The 10,750-nt window shown below is 54.6% G+C and overlaps 1 protein-coding gene across 1 annotated transcript; it reads left to right on the forward strand.

The window, feature by feature from the left end:
• The first annotated feature begins 1,919 nt into the window (after positions 1-1,919).
• On the forward strand, positions 1,920-9,861 carry ZADH2 (zinc binding alcohol dehydrogenase domain containing 2). Its single transcript, XM_039236419.1, has 2 exons — positions 1,920-2,272; positions 8,705-9,861. The coding sequence occupies exons 1-2, from the start codon at positions 2,064-2,066 to the stop codon at positions 9,627-9,629; spliced, it is 1,134 nt and encodes a 377-aa protein (XP_039092350.1). The 5' UTR covers positions 1,920-2,063; the 3' UTR covers positions 9,630-9,861.
• The last annotated feature ends 889 nt before the right edge of the window (positions 9,862-10,750 follow it).

Consider the following 10,750-nt stretch of genomic DNA (forward strand, 5'->3'; position numbering starts at 1 on the left):
AACACATTTGGATCATGGATTTTTGGCCGGTCTTGATCTTCCAACAGAAAAAAAAATTTTTTGAAAAATACACAAAAAAGCACCCCCCTCCAAAAAAAAAAAAAAAAAAAGCCAACAACAACAACCCGGAGAAGGTGTGCAGAGGGGCGACGAGCGCACATTCACTGGGTGGGCAGATGAGCGTGGACTGTCCCCCCCAAACTCCTGGGAGAGAGGGAGATGCACTCTCGCTCTCTTCTCTTTTCAGTGAAATATAACACACATTCGGATCGCAGAGCTTTCAGACAGTCTCAACTGATAGACAGACACATCGAGCCGCTTTTCCTGCTTCAGTTTTTACTCCTCCTCCTCTCGCCAACGTCACCCTGACAATTACAAATAGGTCTCTCACAAACCATACCTGTCAATCTTTTTAATTGCTTTGTTTTCTTTTTTTTTATTTCCTTTCCGGAGCTAAACAATATGACAAAAAAAAAAAAAAAGAAATCTTAATACAGTATAACATAAAAGATTGCACACTGGAGAAAGACATTGAGGGGTTTGTTATTGTAATCCACTGGCTGATACCGGGTAAAACCCATGTGTTATAAGCCAAGTTAAGGAGACGCTAGTTCCTGCAGATTTTTAAACCTGTAAATCCACCCCCCCCACCCCTTTGAACATTCATACACACGCACCCACGTGGACACAAAGTATCCTTGGATGAGAATGTCCTGTCCAACATTTGAGATAAAAATACCTGTGTCACTTTTGCAGTCTTAGTTTGGGGGGTTAGATTTGACTGGGGAGGGGCACTGTGTGGCTTTATCATTCGGGGAATTCTAGGTTAAGTGTAAAACAAGAGTGGGTCTTTTTAAATTAAAATGTATACCTTTAATAAAAATTTAAAGATGGACTCAGCTCATCATACAAAAATGTGGAAGATGCTCAGTTTGGTCCCACTATGAAAAGTGAATTGATTATTTGGTCAATATAGACAATTAGGGAGAGAATTGACATGATGGAACGGCAGATCCTTCTAGCTGGGTTATAAAATGAGGTCTTCGTACATAATTGCGACGTCTCCAGTTCAGTGAAGTCCTTCAGCATCCCCACCTAGAAGTTTAACATGCTTATGTGCTCTGGGAATTTGGCCTTCTAGTTTCCAATTTTTGTGTCCTTTCCCAATGGGAAACCTGTAACAGTCTTGTAGAGGCTACTTAAAACATTCATGGAAAAACACGAAATCTAGGTCAAAATAAATAAAATGGCTTAGTTCGTGCAACTTGCATGGGACAGGCTGAGGGCAGGGGGCGCGGGCAAGGCGTTCCGGGGACCGGGGGCCAGGAGCCTGGGGCGCAGGGTGCTCTGGGCACCCCCGCCCCGCGCTGGGTGCCTGCGCGCGCGCACCGGCGGCGGGGGCTCCCCGCGCGCCTCGGGGCCCCCGGCCGTGCCCCGCCGCCCCGGCCGCGCTCGGGGTTGATTCGTACCACCTTGCAAGGAAGTGAACGCTTCGCACGGGAAGGGGAGGCGCCTGCGCCGGCCGCCGGGCGCCGCGCCGCTCCGGGGACGCCCAGGGCTGCCGCGGGCTCAGGGCCGCGGCGACCGCGGGACGCGCGGCTCCCCTCGCCGCCCCCCTCACCCTTTTCGAGGAGTCAAATCCGGCTTTTGGAGCGTGGGGAGGGTGGGGATATCCGGCGCTTCCCGGACGCCGGGAGAAAGGGGGAGGGCGGAGAGGATCCTCGGCCAGTCTGCGCCGAGCAGATTCAAACCAAAACAAAAAGATTAAAGGAGCAGCGGCCCGGGCGGCCGCGATCCCCAGGCCGGGACCCCGGGGGTGGCGCGTCCGGGAACCGCGGGGGCCGCGCGGACCGCCGGCGCTGCGCGCGGCGGGGAGGGAGGGGGGAGCGGGAGCCAGTCGCGGTGGGGAAGGGGGAGGAGGCAGTCGAGGGGAGCACGCGGGCCGGAGGAGGGGCGGACCCGCCTGCTCCGCCTGCCCGCGCCGAGCCGCGCCGAGCCGAGCGGCCCGGGCGGGGCGCGACCCCGGCCCGCGGCGGCGCAGGGAGCGGGCAGAGGCGCGGGCCATGCTGAGGCTGGCGCCCGCCGGGGCCCGAACCATCGTGGACATGTCGTACGCCCGCCACTTCCTGGACTTCCAGGGCTCCAGCATCCCCCGCGCCATGCAGAAGCTGGTGGCGACCCGTCTGAGCCCCAACTTCCGCGAGGCTGTCACCCTGCGCCGGGACTGCCCGGTGCCACTCCCCGGGGACGGAGACCTCCTCGTCCGGAACCGGTGAGCCCGGCGCGCGCGCCCCCCGCCCCGGCCGGGCCCCGGCCCCGCCGCGCCGCCCCCGGGCCGTCCCGGGCCGGCCTGCGTCCCCGCAGTCCCGGGGCGCCCGGGCGCGCAGCCTGAGTTTGCGAGATCCCGGGAAGTTGGACCCGCCGCCATCTGGCGAAGGCGAACGTAACGTGACTGTTGCCGGTGTGAATATCCGATGCCTCGGAACGTCCTCATAACTGAGGGTTATTTTAATTTGGGATTCCCCTCCCCTCCCCCAGCCCTCCCTCCTCCCCCTCCCGCTCCCGAAATAAAACCGACGGGACCCAGAAGGGGAGGCTCCCCGCCCGGCCCACCCGCGCGCACCCACGACTCCTGCGTTCCCGTAATCTTTAGTGCGGACCAGGAACAGGCTGGACACAAACTGGGACCTTTAGGTAACGTGCTTTGGAGGAAGGAGGCCGAGGACCCGGCCGGCTGTCCCCGGGCGCTCCAGGTCGGCAGCCGCCTCGCAATGGCGGAGCCTGTCGTTGGGTGTGTTGGTGTGCACCTCGCCGGTGTCGTCTGCGTGTTGTCAGTGCTGCGTGGCTCTAGTCTGTGCCCCAGAGCCTCCCGGCGGGCGCGTGGCGCGGCCGGGGCGGCCGGGCCGGGGCTGGGGTGGGGGCACGGCGGCATTTGCCTGCGCATTTTGCAGACCTTCGGGTGGCACTCGAGTGGTCGCCCTGCCTTCTGGTCGCCTCTTCCGCCTCCACACTCCCTACCTTAATGTGTTTCCAGCTCACTAGTCTCTAGTAACTGGTGAGGCTCGGGAGGGAAGGAAGGGGACCTTACTCCGTGGGAGCCGTGCCCCTCGGTCTCTGTTGCAGGGTCCCCTCGCCGCCTGATTTGCGGGCGGGGCGCCCCCGTTCCGCTGGCCCCTACGCGGGAGCAGGACTCGCCGCCTGCTCAGCCCCATCCGAGGGCCACGGTGGTGCATGTGTCAGGCTGGATATGCCGTTGGAGGGCCGAGTGAGTTCTGACCGTAACTGCGTTGTTAACTGTGCCCCGGAAGGTCCTGTAAGCCACCTGCACGGAGTGAAGGGCAAAGGGTACCCCACCTACGTGGTCTGCTGCCACGTTTAGTCCGTTCAGCTTAGAGATTCCGGTCAGCCTTCCAAAGACTGCACGACTGAATGATTCTGGTCATGATATCAAACTTTTGGAAACCTGTTGGCAGTGTGAAAATTGAGGGAGCCGGGGGTGGGGCTGCGTGGAAGCTGGCTCGCGCTGGGGTGCAGAGGAAAGTGCGTCCTTCTAAAAGTTTCCATCGTGGGAACGAGGCTGCAGAGGGGTTCTTCACTGTGGGATAGAGCGCTACAGCTGTTGAGATGAGGCTGTGTGTCCCCCCAAGTTACAGAGAAGGACACGCGCACAGCACACCGGGCACACGAGTGATTTGCTGCACGCTGAGATGAGAGCCGGCCGGGAAGCCTCCAGGCTTTAACACGCGGAAAGTTTCACACGGGCTGTTTTCTTCTTCCTTTCTTGCGATTGTTCTCATCAGGTACACTGTGGACGGTGAGCACTTGTAGAACACACACCGCCGCTGGAATAAAATCCGTTTTAGAGACCGGGTGTGAAATGGGGAGGGGGGGGCCGAGCGGAGCGGGCAGGGGAAGGTGTGACGTTGGGGCCCTGCCGGCGCCACCCGCCTGCGCCGTCCGAGGAGGCTGCGCCCGCCGGCCTCGCCACCTGCGGCGCGCCCCTACCCCCGGGTGCGTCCTCCCTCCTGCGGCTGCTCCCCCTGCTCGCTCACCGCCCCCCTTCGCCGCCTCCTAAGGCGCCAGTGCCCCGGGCACCCCCTGCGCCGGCTCACCGGGGATGGTCCCTGAATTCCGTGGTCAGGGATCTGGAGCACCGGCTCCCACGCCTGGAGCTCATCGGTTTATATCGTTTTAGGACCCGTACGTCTCTTCCCTTCACGTACGCCAAGAGCCCCTTTGACATAAGCAGTGTGTTTGTGTGTACAACTTGACCTCTAACTTCTACCTTGAAGCCCACATCAGAAAGAGAATGGGGCCGGTTTTCTGCCTGTTGGGAGGGGGTGAATCTTTGCATCCCCTTCCCCTACTCTGGAAGATTGCTCCTAACCCCAAATTGTAGGAAGATCCTTTGTACTTGCAAATAGTGGGGGTGGGGGGTGGGGGAGGGAGGCATTTTACAGATTTTTTTTTTTTTTTTAAGAATAGACTGCAGGTCTATTCAACCCAGGTTAGTTCATTTTAATCCTAGACCAAATCTTCCCCAGAACAGTGTTAATTACATACAAATTTTATGCAAGCACTTTTCATTTTTATCATAATAAAAATGCACTCTGGAATGAATGGCTGAAGCGCACATTCACTTGTTCAGAAAGGTGTTTGGGGACTTTAACTGTGCCCCCCGCCCCCCCCCTCGCCCCCCCGCCTGACGTTTCCTTTCAGCTGGATATTTGCACATCTCATTCCATCTTAACAGAAAATACAAATTCTTTATTCACAGAGAGGGAAGTCCTTTTAAGCCAGAGGTGGGTTCAGGGTAATCAAGTTTATTCCATTTAGGAGACGTGTGAAAGGGGCGCATACAAGTCCCTGCAGAATGTGTAACTGATGCCTCTTTATCAGTTCTTAGTGTTTACTACATCCGAGGACAACTTCTCAGCCCCCTCAATGCCCAGCCCTCAGGAAAGGGAAGGAAAGGGAGAAAGACACCCTCCGGTGGAGTCAGCTTGCGTGCTATTTTTAGCCCTTTTTCGAAGGATAGTGACACATTATTTCGTTTCCAAATATTTCTAACGATTTTCTGCTCAAGTGTAAGATAATGGAGCAAAGAGTTTGTAGTAATAGCAAGGAGCAGGTGGGGGGTGGGGAAGGCGTTTTTGATAAACGGTTTGTTGCTAACGCAGAGTAACAGTATTTCTGCTGACTCTCCAGGCCGAGATTTTTTCTTTTCTTTCTCTTTTTCTTCTTCTTCTTTGTCTTTTCTTTTACTTTACTTTTCTTTCCTTTCCTTCTTTTTTCACTTCTTTTCTTTCTTTTCCTTTTCTTTCTTTCTGTCTTCCTTTCTTTTTAAGTAAGGTCTGATCCGGACGGTGCTGTTTGGCTCCCAGTGTGGAAGGCTCCGGACTCCAGTCTTCCTTCGCGTTTTGTTTTTGTTCAAAGAAAGCGCTTCCCTCCCACTGCAGGGCTGCCTGCTTCATAATAAACATGACGAAGGGGTTCAGCACTTTTTAGTATAAATAAACCGGCGACTCTCGAAGGGTATATATTTGGGCAAAGCCCTCACCGGCCCCATTCTTTTTCCTGGGGTTCCTGATTTTAGTCTTTTGCGTGGATCCTCCTGTCGGGCAGCTAGGTCCCTGTACTTATTAAGAGCATATATTTTAAGTTAAGGAGGGTACACGGGGAGCCTCGAAGTGGACGCGTCCCACCACGCGCGTCCTTCTTTTTCTCGCGTGCCTGCCCTCGCTGTCCCCTGCCCCCCGCCCGGGCCCCTTCCCCACGCGCCCGCTGCTCCTGAACTTGTTTCTGGAGTAGCGGAAGACGCGGGCTCCCGACTCTCACGCAGCTCTTCCCAAAGCCCAGGTAAGGCTGAGGGCTCCTCGGTCAGTGGCGGGTCCCCACCTGCTGCGGCGGCCTCGCGGCGTCAAAGCTGGGGTCCGGGGGAGACGCGGGCCCACCAGGGCCGCGGAGACCCTGGAGAGGGCGAGGTGCGCAGAGCCGAGTAGCGCGGAGCTGTCGCCACCGGCCCTAGAGACCTCTTCACCGACGAGGCAGGCAATTTAGAAGACGGCAGGGCGAGGGGCGGGGGGAGGGGAAACACGGGAAAAAACGGGGGTGCTTGCGAGGCCAAGGTCACGGTGCGGCCGCAGGCGGGCCCCAGGCGCGTGGCCTTTGCGCCCCAGCGCGCTGCGTGCTCGGGGCTCCCCGAGAGCTTGACCGCCCTGGGCCCGAGCTCCGCGGCCTGCGCCGACCAGGCTTGCCCGCCAGGACGCCGCCCGGCCCGGGGAGGCCGAGGTCACGGTCGCAGGCCTGGCCGGCGGCCCCTCCTCCCCAGCGCCCGGCGGCTCGGCCGGGCCCAGCCCGTTCCGGGAGCAGAGTCCCTGCCCGCGCCTCTCCGCGGCGGCGGTGGGGAGGCGGACAGAGGGGGCCGGCCACCCCCGAGGGGAGACGGTCCCAGGAGGGCTTCTGGCGCCCACAGGCCGGCCGGGGCGCACCCGGAGCCGCGTGCACCCTGGACGGGGCGCGCCCAGGGCCCTGTGAGCCTCCTGCCACTGCTCGGGCCGGGCCAGGCTCCGCCACGAGGTTTGATTTGCTGTTTGAGGCAAAGCCCCCGTGGTCAAGTGGAGCCGCCGCCGGTCAGCCGCGGGCACCCCAGCTCCCAGCAGAGCCCACGCCTGCCTCGGCCTGCCCGTCGCCCCCCGCTCCGGCGCCTGCCTCTGCCCCCTCGCCCCAACGCTTCTCCCGCCTGAGCCCCGCTTAGTCTTGCCGTCTCTGCCCCTGGCAAGTGGCAGACCACAAACCACAGCTGGGGGCGAGGGACGCGGGACGCGTTTTCCTCCAGCAGCAGCCCCACCCCCACCCCATCCAGGGCGCGCTCCTTGGAGGTGCGGAGGACCCGAGGAGCCAGCCGCCACAGGGGTGTCCCTCCGAGTCCAAGGAGGGGGTTCCCCGAAGAGGAAGGGCCTCTCCAGCTGGGACTGAGACCGGAGAGACGGGCACAGGAAGGGTTAATCATGGGCGCAGAGACGGGAGCTGGCGGCAGGGCCCCCGCGCCCCACCCCCGGAGACGCCACCGTCACTTCCACCCCACGGACCCCTCCTGGACTCTGCTTCGCAGCCTGCAGCAGGGGCACCGGAGGCCGACTCGAGCTGGGCTCTGCCCTGGCCGCCTTCCGTGACGTCCAGAGGCATACTCTGAGGAAGCGGGCCCTTTTTCAAAAAGACCAAACCTTGAGAGTTATGTAAATTTAAAAGAAAGATCAGACCCCCACCCCTAAAAATGGAATGTAAGCAAGCGTCTTGGTATTAAATCCCAGATGGAAAATCAGCAAAAATCATTTCCCCTACTTTTCCTTATTGTGTTATCACTGATGGCTGTGGAATTCTGCAGTGTGTTGTTGAGGCTGTGTGATGTGCTGCTGACTTCTGAAAGCAGCCTGACTGTGCCCCAAAGAAATTGTTTCCTGCTTTCTTATTTCTACAACATGGAGACAGCTCTCGATATCGATAGCGTAGAGACACAAGGCATGATCATAAGGGAACATTTATAAGTGCAAAGTGTTATCTACAATACGGTGGAAGTGGGTCCTTGCACAGGGCAGTTTGGGTTTATTAAGTTAAATTAAAAGTGAATTATTTTAAAATGACCCACTTACCAGCTTTCCTTCTGCCACCAGATACCCCCATCTTTTCATTTCATTACAGGTGGAAATGACATTTTTAGGGTCCTCCATTACGTGTCTAAGCCACCTCCTGACATTTTTTAGTAGACGGCTTTTTTTTTCCCTTATGTATTAGGATATTTTTGTTATGAGGTATACGGAGATGAAAAAAAGCTGGTAAAAATACCGGCCTCGCAATTAAATTGACTCTGGATACCAAAGTGAAAATAATCATCTGGTATTAATCAAGTTATGTCTCTGCTTCTTGTTGAGGAAAAATATAGTGACGATTTGCTTTCCTTTTCATCTAAAAAGGACTGTAAAATGTTGAATGTTCCATAAAAATTTCTACCCTTATGAGACAATTTTTGTTCAATTAATCAAAATGCATATTTTCACGCTGGACATAGTTACATCAGAAAGAAAATTTGCTGCGGCCGTTCTCGCAGTGTTTTAAACAACCCTGCAGTAACATGCAACAGCCAATGACCTTGCACACTGCTCAATCTTCAATAATATCATTGTCATTACTATTATTATCCGAAGTGTTATATTGTTGCCAGAATCAATACGAACCTACTTCTCTGAATATATTTTATCTCTGTTGTTTTTAACATCTTTGTTAAGAGGCCAATTAATTTCCAACTCATAGCTGCAGTGAAGTTTGCGTATAAGAGGGCTTCCTGACTTTTTTTTTTAATGGTTTATTTCTCCTTTTGAAAGAAAGAAAAGGAAAACAAATAGCATGTGAAATAAAGAACTTGATGTTTAAAGTGGTATGAAACGATTCCCAACCTGATTAAAAACCAACAACACTGAAATTCTGGTGGCAAATCCCTGTCAAGCTGATACTTGTTTCACTCCCTTTTTTTTTCCAATTGAATTTCAAGACTGATTTTTTTTTTTTTTAATTCTACCAGAATAGGATAGCTCAGTCACCCATCCACAGTCACTGGAATTAGGAATTTTTCTAAGTGGAATACCAAGGCCTTGATGAGGAAAACATCTTAATATCCTTGTTTGTGTGTGTGTTTGTTTTCTTCTAGATTTGTCGGTGTGAACGCATCTGACATCAACTATTCCGCTGGCCGGTACGACCCTTCGATGAAGACTCCCTTCGATGTAGGTTTCGAAGGCGTGGGAGAGGTGGTGGCCTTAGGCCTCTCCGCCAGTGCCCGGTACACAGTGGGCCAGGCTGTGGCTTACATGGCACCTGGCTCTTTCGCCGAGTACACAGTGGTGCCTGCCAGAGCCGCGGCACCGGTGGCCTCTGTGAAGCCCGAGTATGTCACCCTGCCTGTGAGCGGTGCGACCGCGTACATCAGCCTGAAGGAGCTCGGAGGACTGTCGGAAGGGAAAAAAGTTTTGGTGACCGCGGCGGCGGGGGGCACAGGCCAGTTCGCCGTGCAACTGGCCAAGAAGGCCAAGTGCCACGTCATTGGGACCTGCTCTTCCGATAAAAAGTCCGCTTTTCTGAAATCGATTGGCTGTGATCGCCCCATCAACTATAACTCGGAGCACGTGGGCACGGTCCTAAAGCGGGAGTACCCCGACGGTGTCGATGTGGTGTACGAATCTGTGGGGGGAGCTATGTTTGATTTGGCTGTCGATGCCTTGGCCACCAAAGGGCGCTTGATAGTAATTGGGTTTGTCTCTGGCTACCAGACGCCTACTGGCCTCGCGCCCGTGAAGGCAGGAACCTTACCAGCCAAACTGCTGAAGAAATCCGCCAGAGTGCAGGGCTTCTTCTTGAACCATTACCTTTCTAAGTATCAAGTGGCCATGGACCACTTGATTAAGATGTGTGAGGGCGGAGACCTGGTGTGCGAGGTGGACCTCGGAGATCCGTCTGCAGAGGGCAGGTTTATCGGCCTGGAGTCCGCATTCCGGGCCATCGACTATATGTACCTGGGAAAAAACACTGGAAAAATTGTACTTGAGCTACCTCCCCCAGTCAACAGTAAGCTGTAAGCTCAGAACAATGACAGAAATCAAGAGAAAGGAAATGGGCACCTTCTTCCTCAGAAATATTCAAATCAGTTTTATTTTTAGTGGGTAATGGATATCATCGTTCTAAAAAGTAAGGTGTTAATGAATAGGTTTCTCTTTCTTCTCTCTTTTTTTTTTTGTTTGCCCCTCCCTTGAAAAACAGTGCTAATAAAAACTTCCCTCGATGGCTCAGAGGTAAAACCGTTACATTCAATTCTTTGGCCACAGACCGTCTCATTCCAGACTTTATTGTTCCAGGGAATTAAATTAATTCCTGATGCAAGATCTGATCAAATCAGTATGTCTTCAGCTTGATGAGATTTTAAAATTGGTCATGAAAATAGTTCACAAATTCTTTACTTTGGGAGAGTTCGGTCTTCCGCTAACGAGCAGTTAATAGATAAGAAATACAGTGGAAAGGCAGCCATCTATTTTCAGAGTCCATATTCCCAGGAAATGGCCCTTCCTTTCCTATAAATCACCAACTATCTAAATAGGAATTTGGAGGAATTCTCCCAAAACTTTGATTTTTTCTTTTTAGATCATTAAGAAAATGACTAAGTGAACACAGACCTATTTTTTTAGACTCTGCTATTTAATGCTTTACGCACAATTATCCTGGGGAGGCATGTGTGGAATGGGAGGTCTCTCTCTTCCCTTAAGCAGCAAATTAGTGTTGAAAACTGATAAAGACAAAAGCAGATTTTGGAAAGGGGCTCTACAGAGATCTGGGGGGTGCCTGCAAGGGAAGGAAAGGATGGGCCTTCCATCCAAGGGGGGGGGGGGGGGGGAGCTGCACAACCAAACACCCACCGCAAGGGGAGAAGCACTCTTTAGGCACACCGCCTACGGTTGAGAACAGCATCCTTCCCAAGCCTGAGGTGGGAGAGGTGGGGTCCGTCAAAGGACACCATGCGGAGGAGGGGCTGATGGGATCGGGAATAATAAGACTTTTTTGGACACCGTGTGTTTTCTCTTTGATCACGGAAACAGAATAGCGTGTGTAGCACGGAACGCCGTCCTCTGTTCCCATTTTACTTTTCTGTGCGTTCGTCCTGTGGGGATGCGACGCCCCTGAGCCCCACTGCCTGGGGCCACATGTG

This window comes from Hyaena hyaena, unplaced genomic scaffold (assembly GCF_003009895.1).
Source record: "Hyaena hyaena isolate Hyena2069 unplaced genomic scaffold, ASM300989v1 scaffold_110, whole genome shotgun sequence".
NCBI classification, from domain to species: Eukaryota; Metazoa; Chordata; class Mammalia; order Carnivora; family Hyaenidae; genus Hyaena; species Hyaena hyaena.

Coding starts and splice junctions, on each gene's coding strand:
- ZADH2 (XM_039236419.1), top strand. CDS start 2,064: ATGCTGAGGCTGGCGCCCGCCGGGGCCCGAACCATCGTGGACATGTCG. Junction 2,273..8,704: donor GACCTCCTCGTCCGGAACCG/GTGAGCCCGGCG, acceptor GTTTTCTTCTAG/ATTTGTCGGTGTGAACGCAT.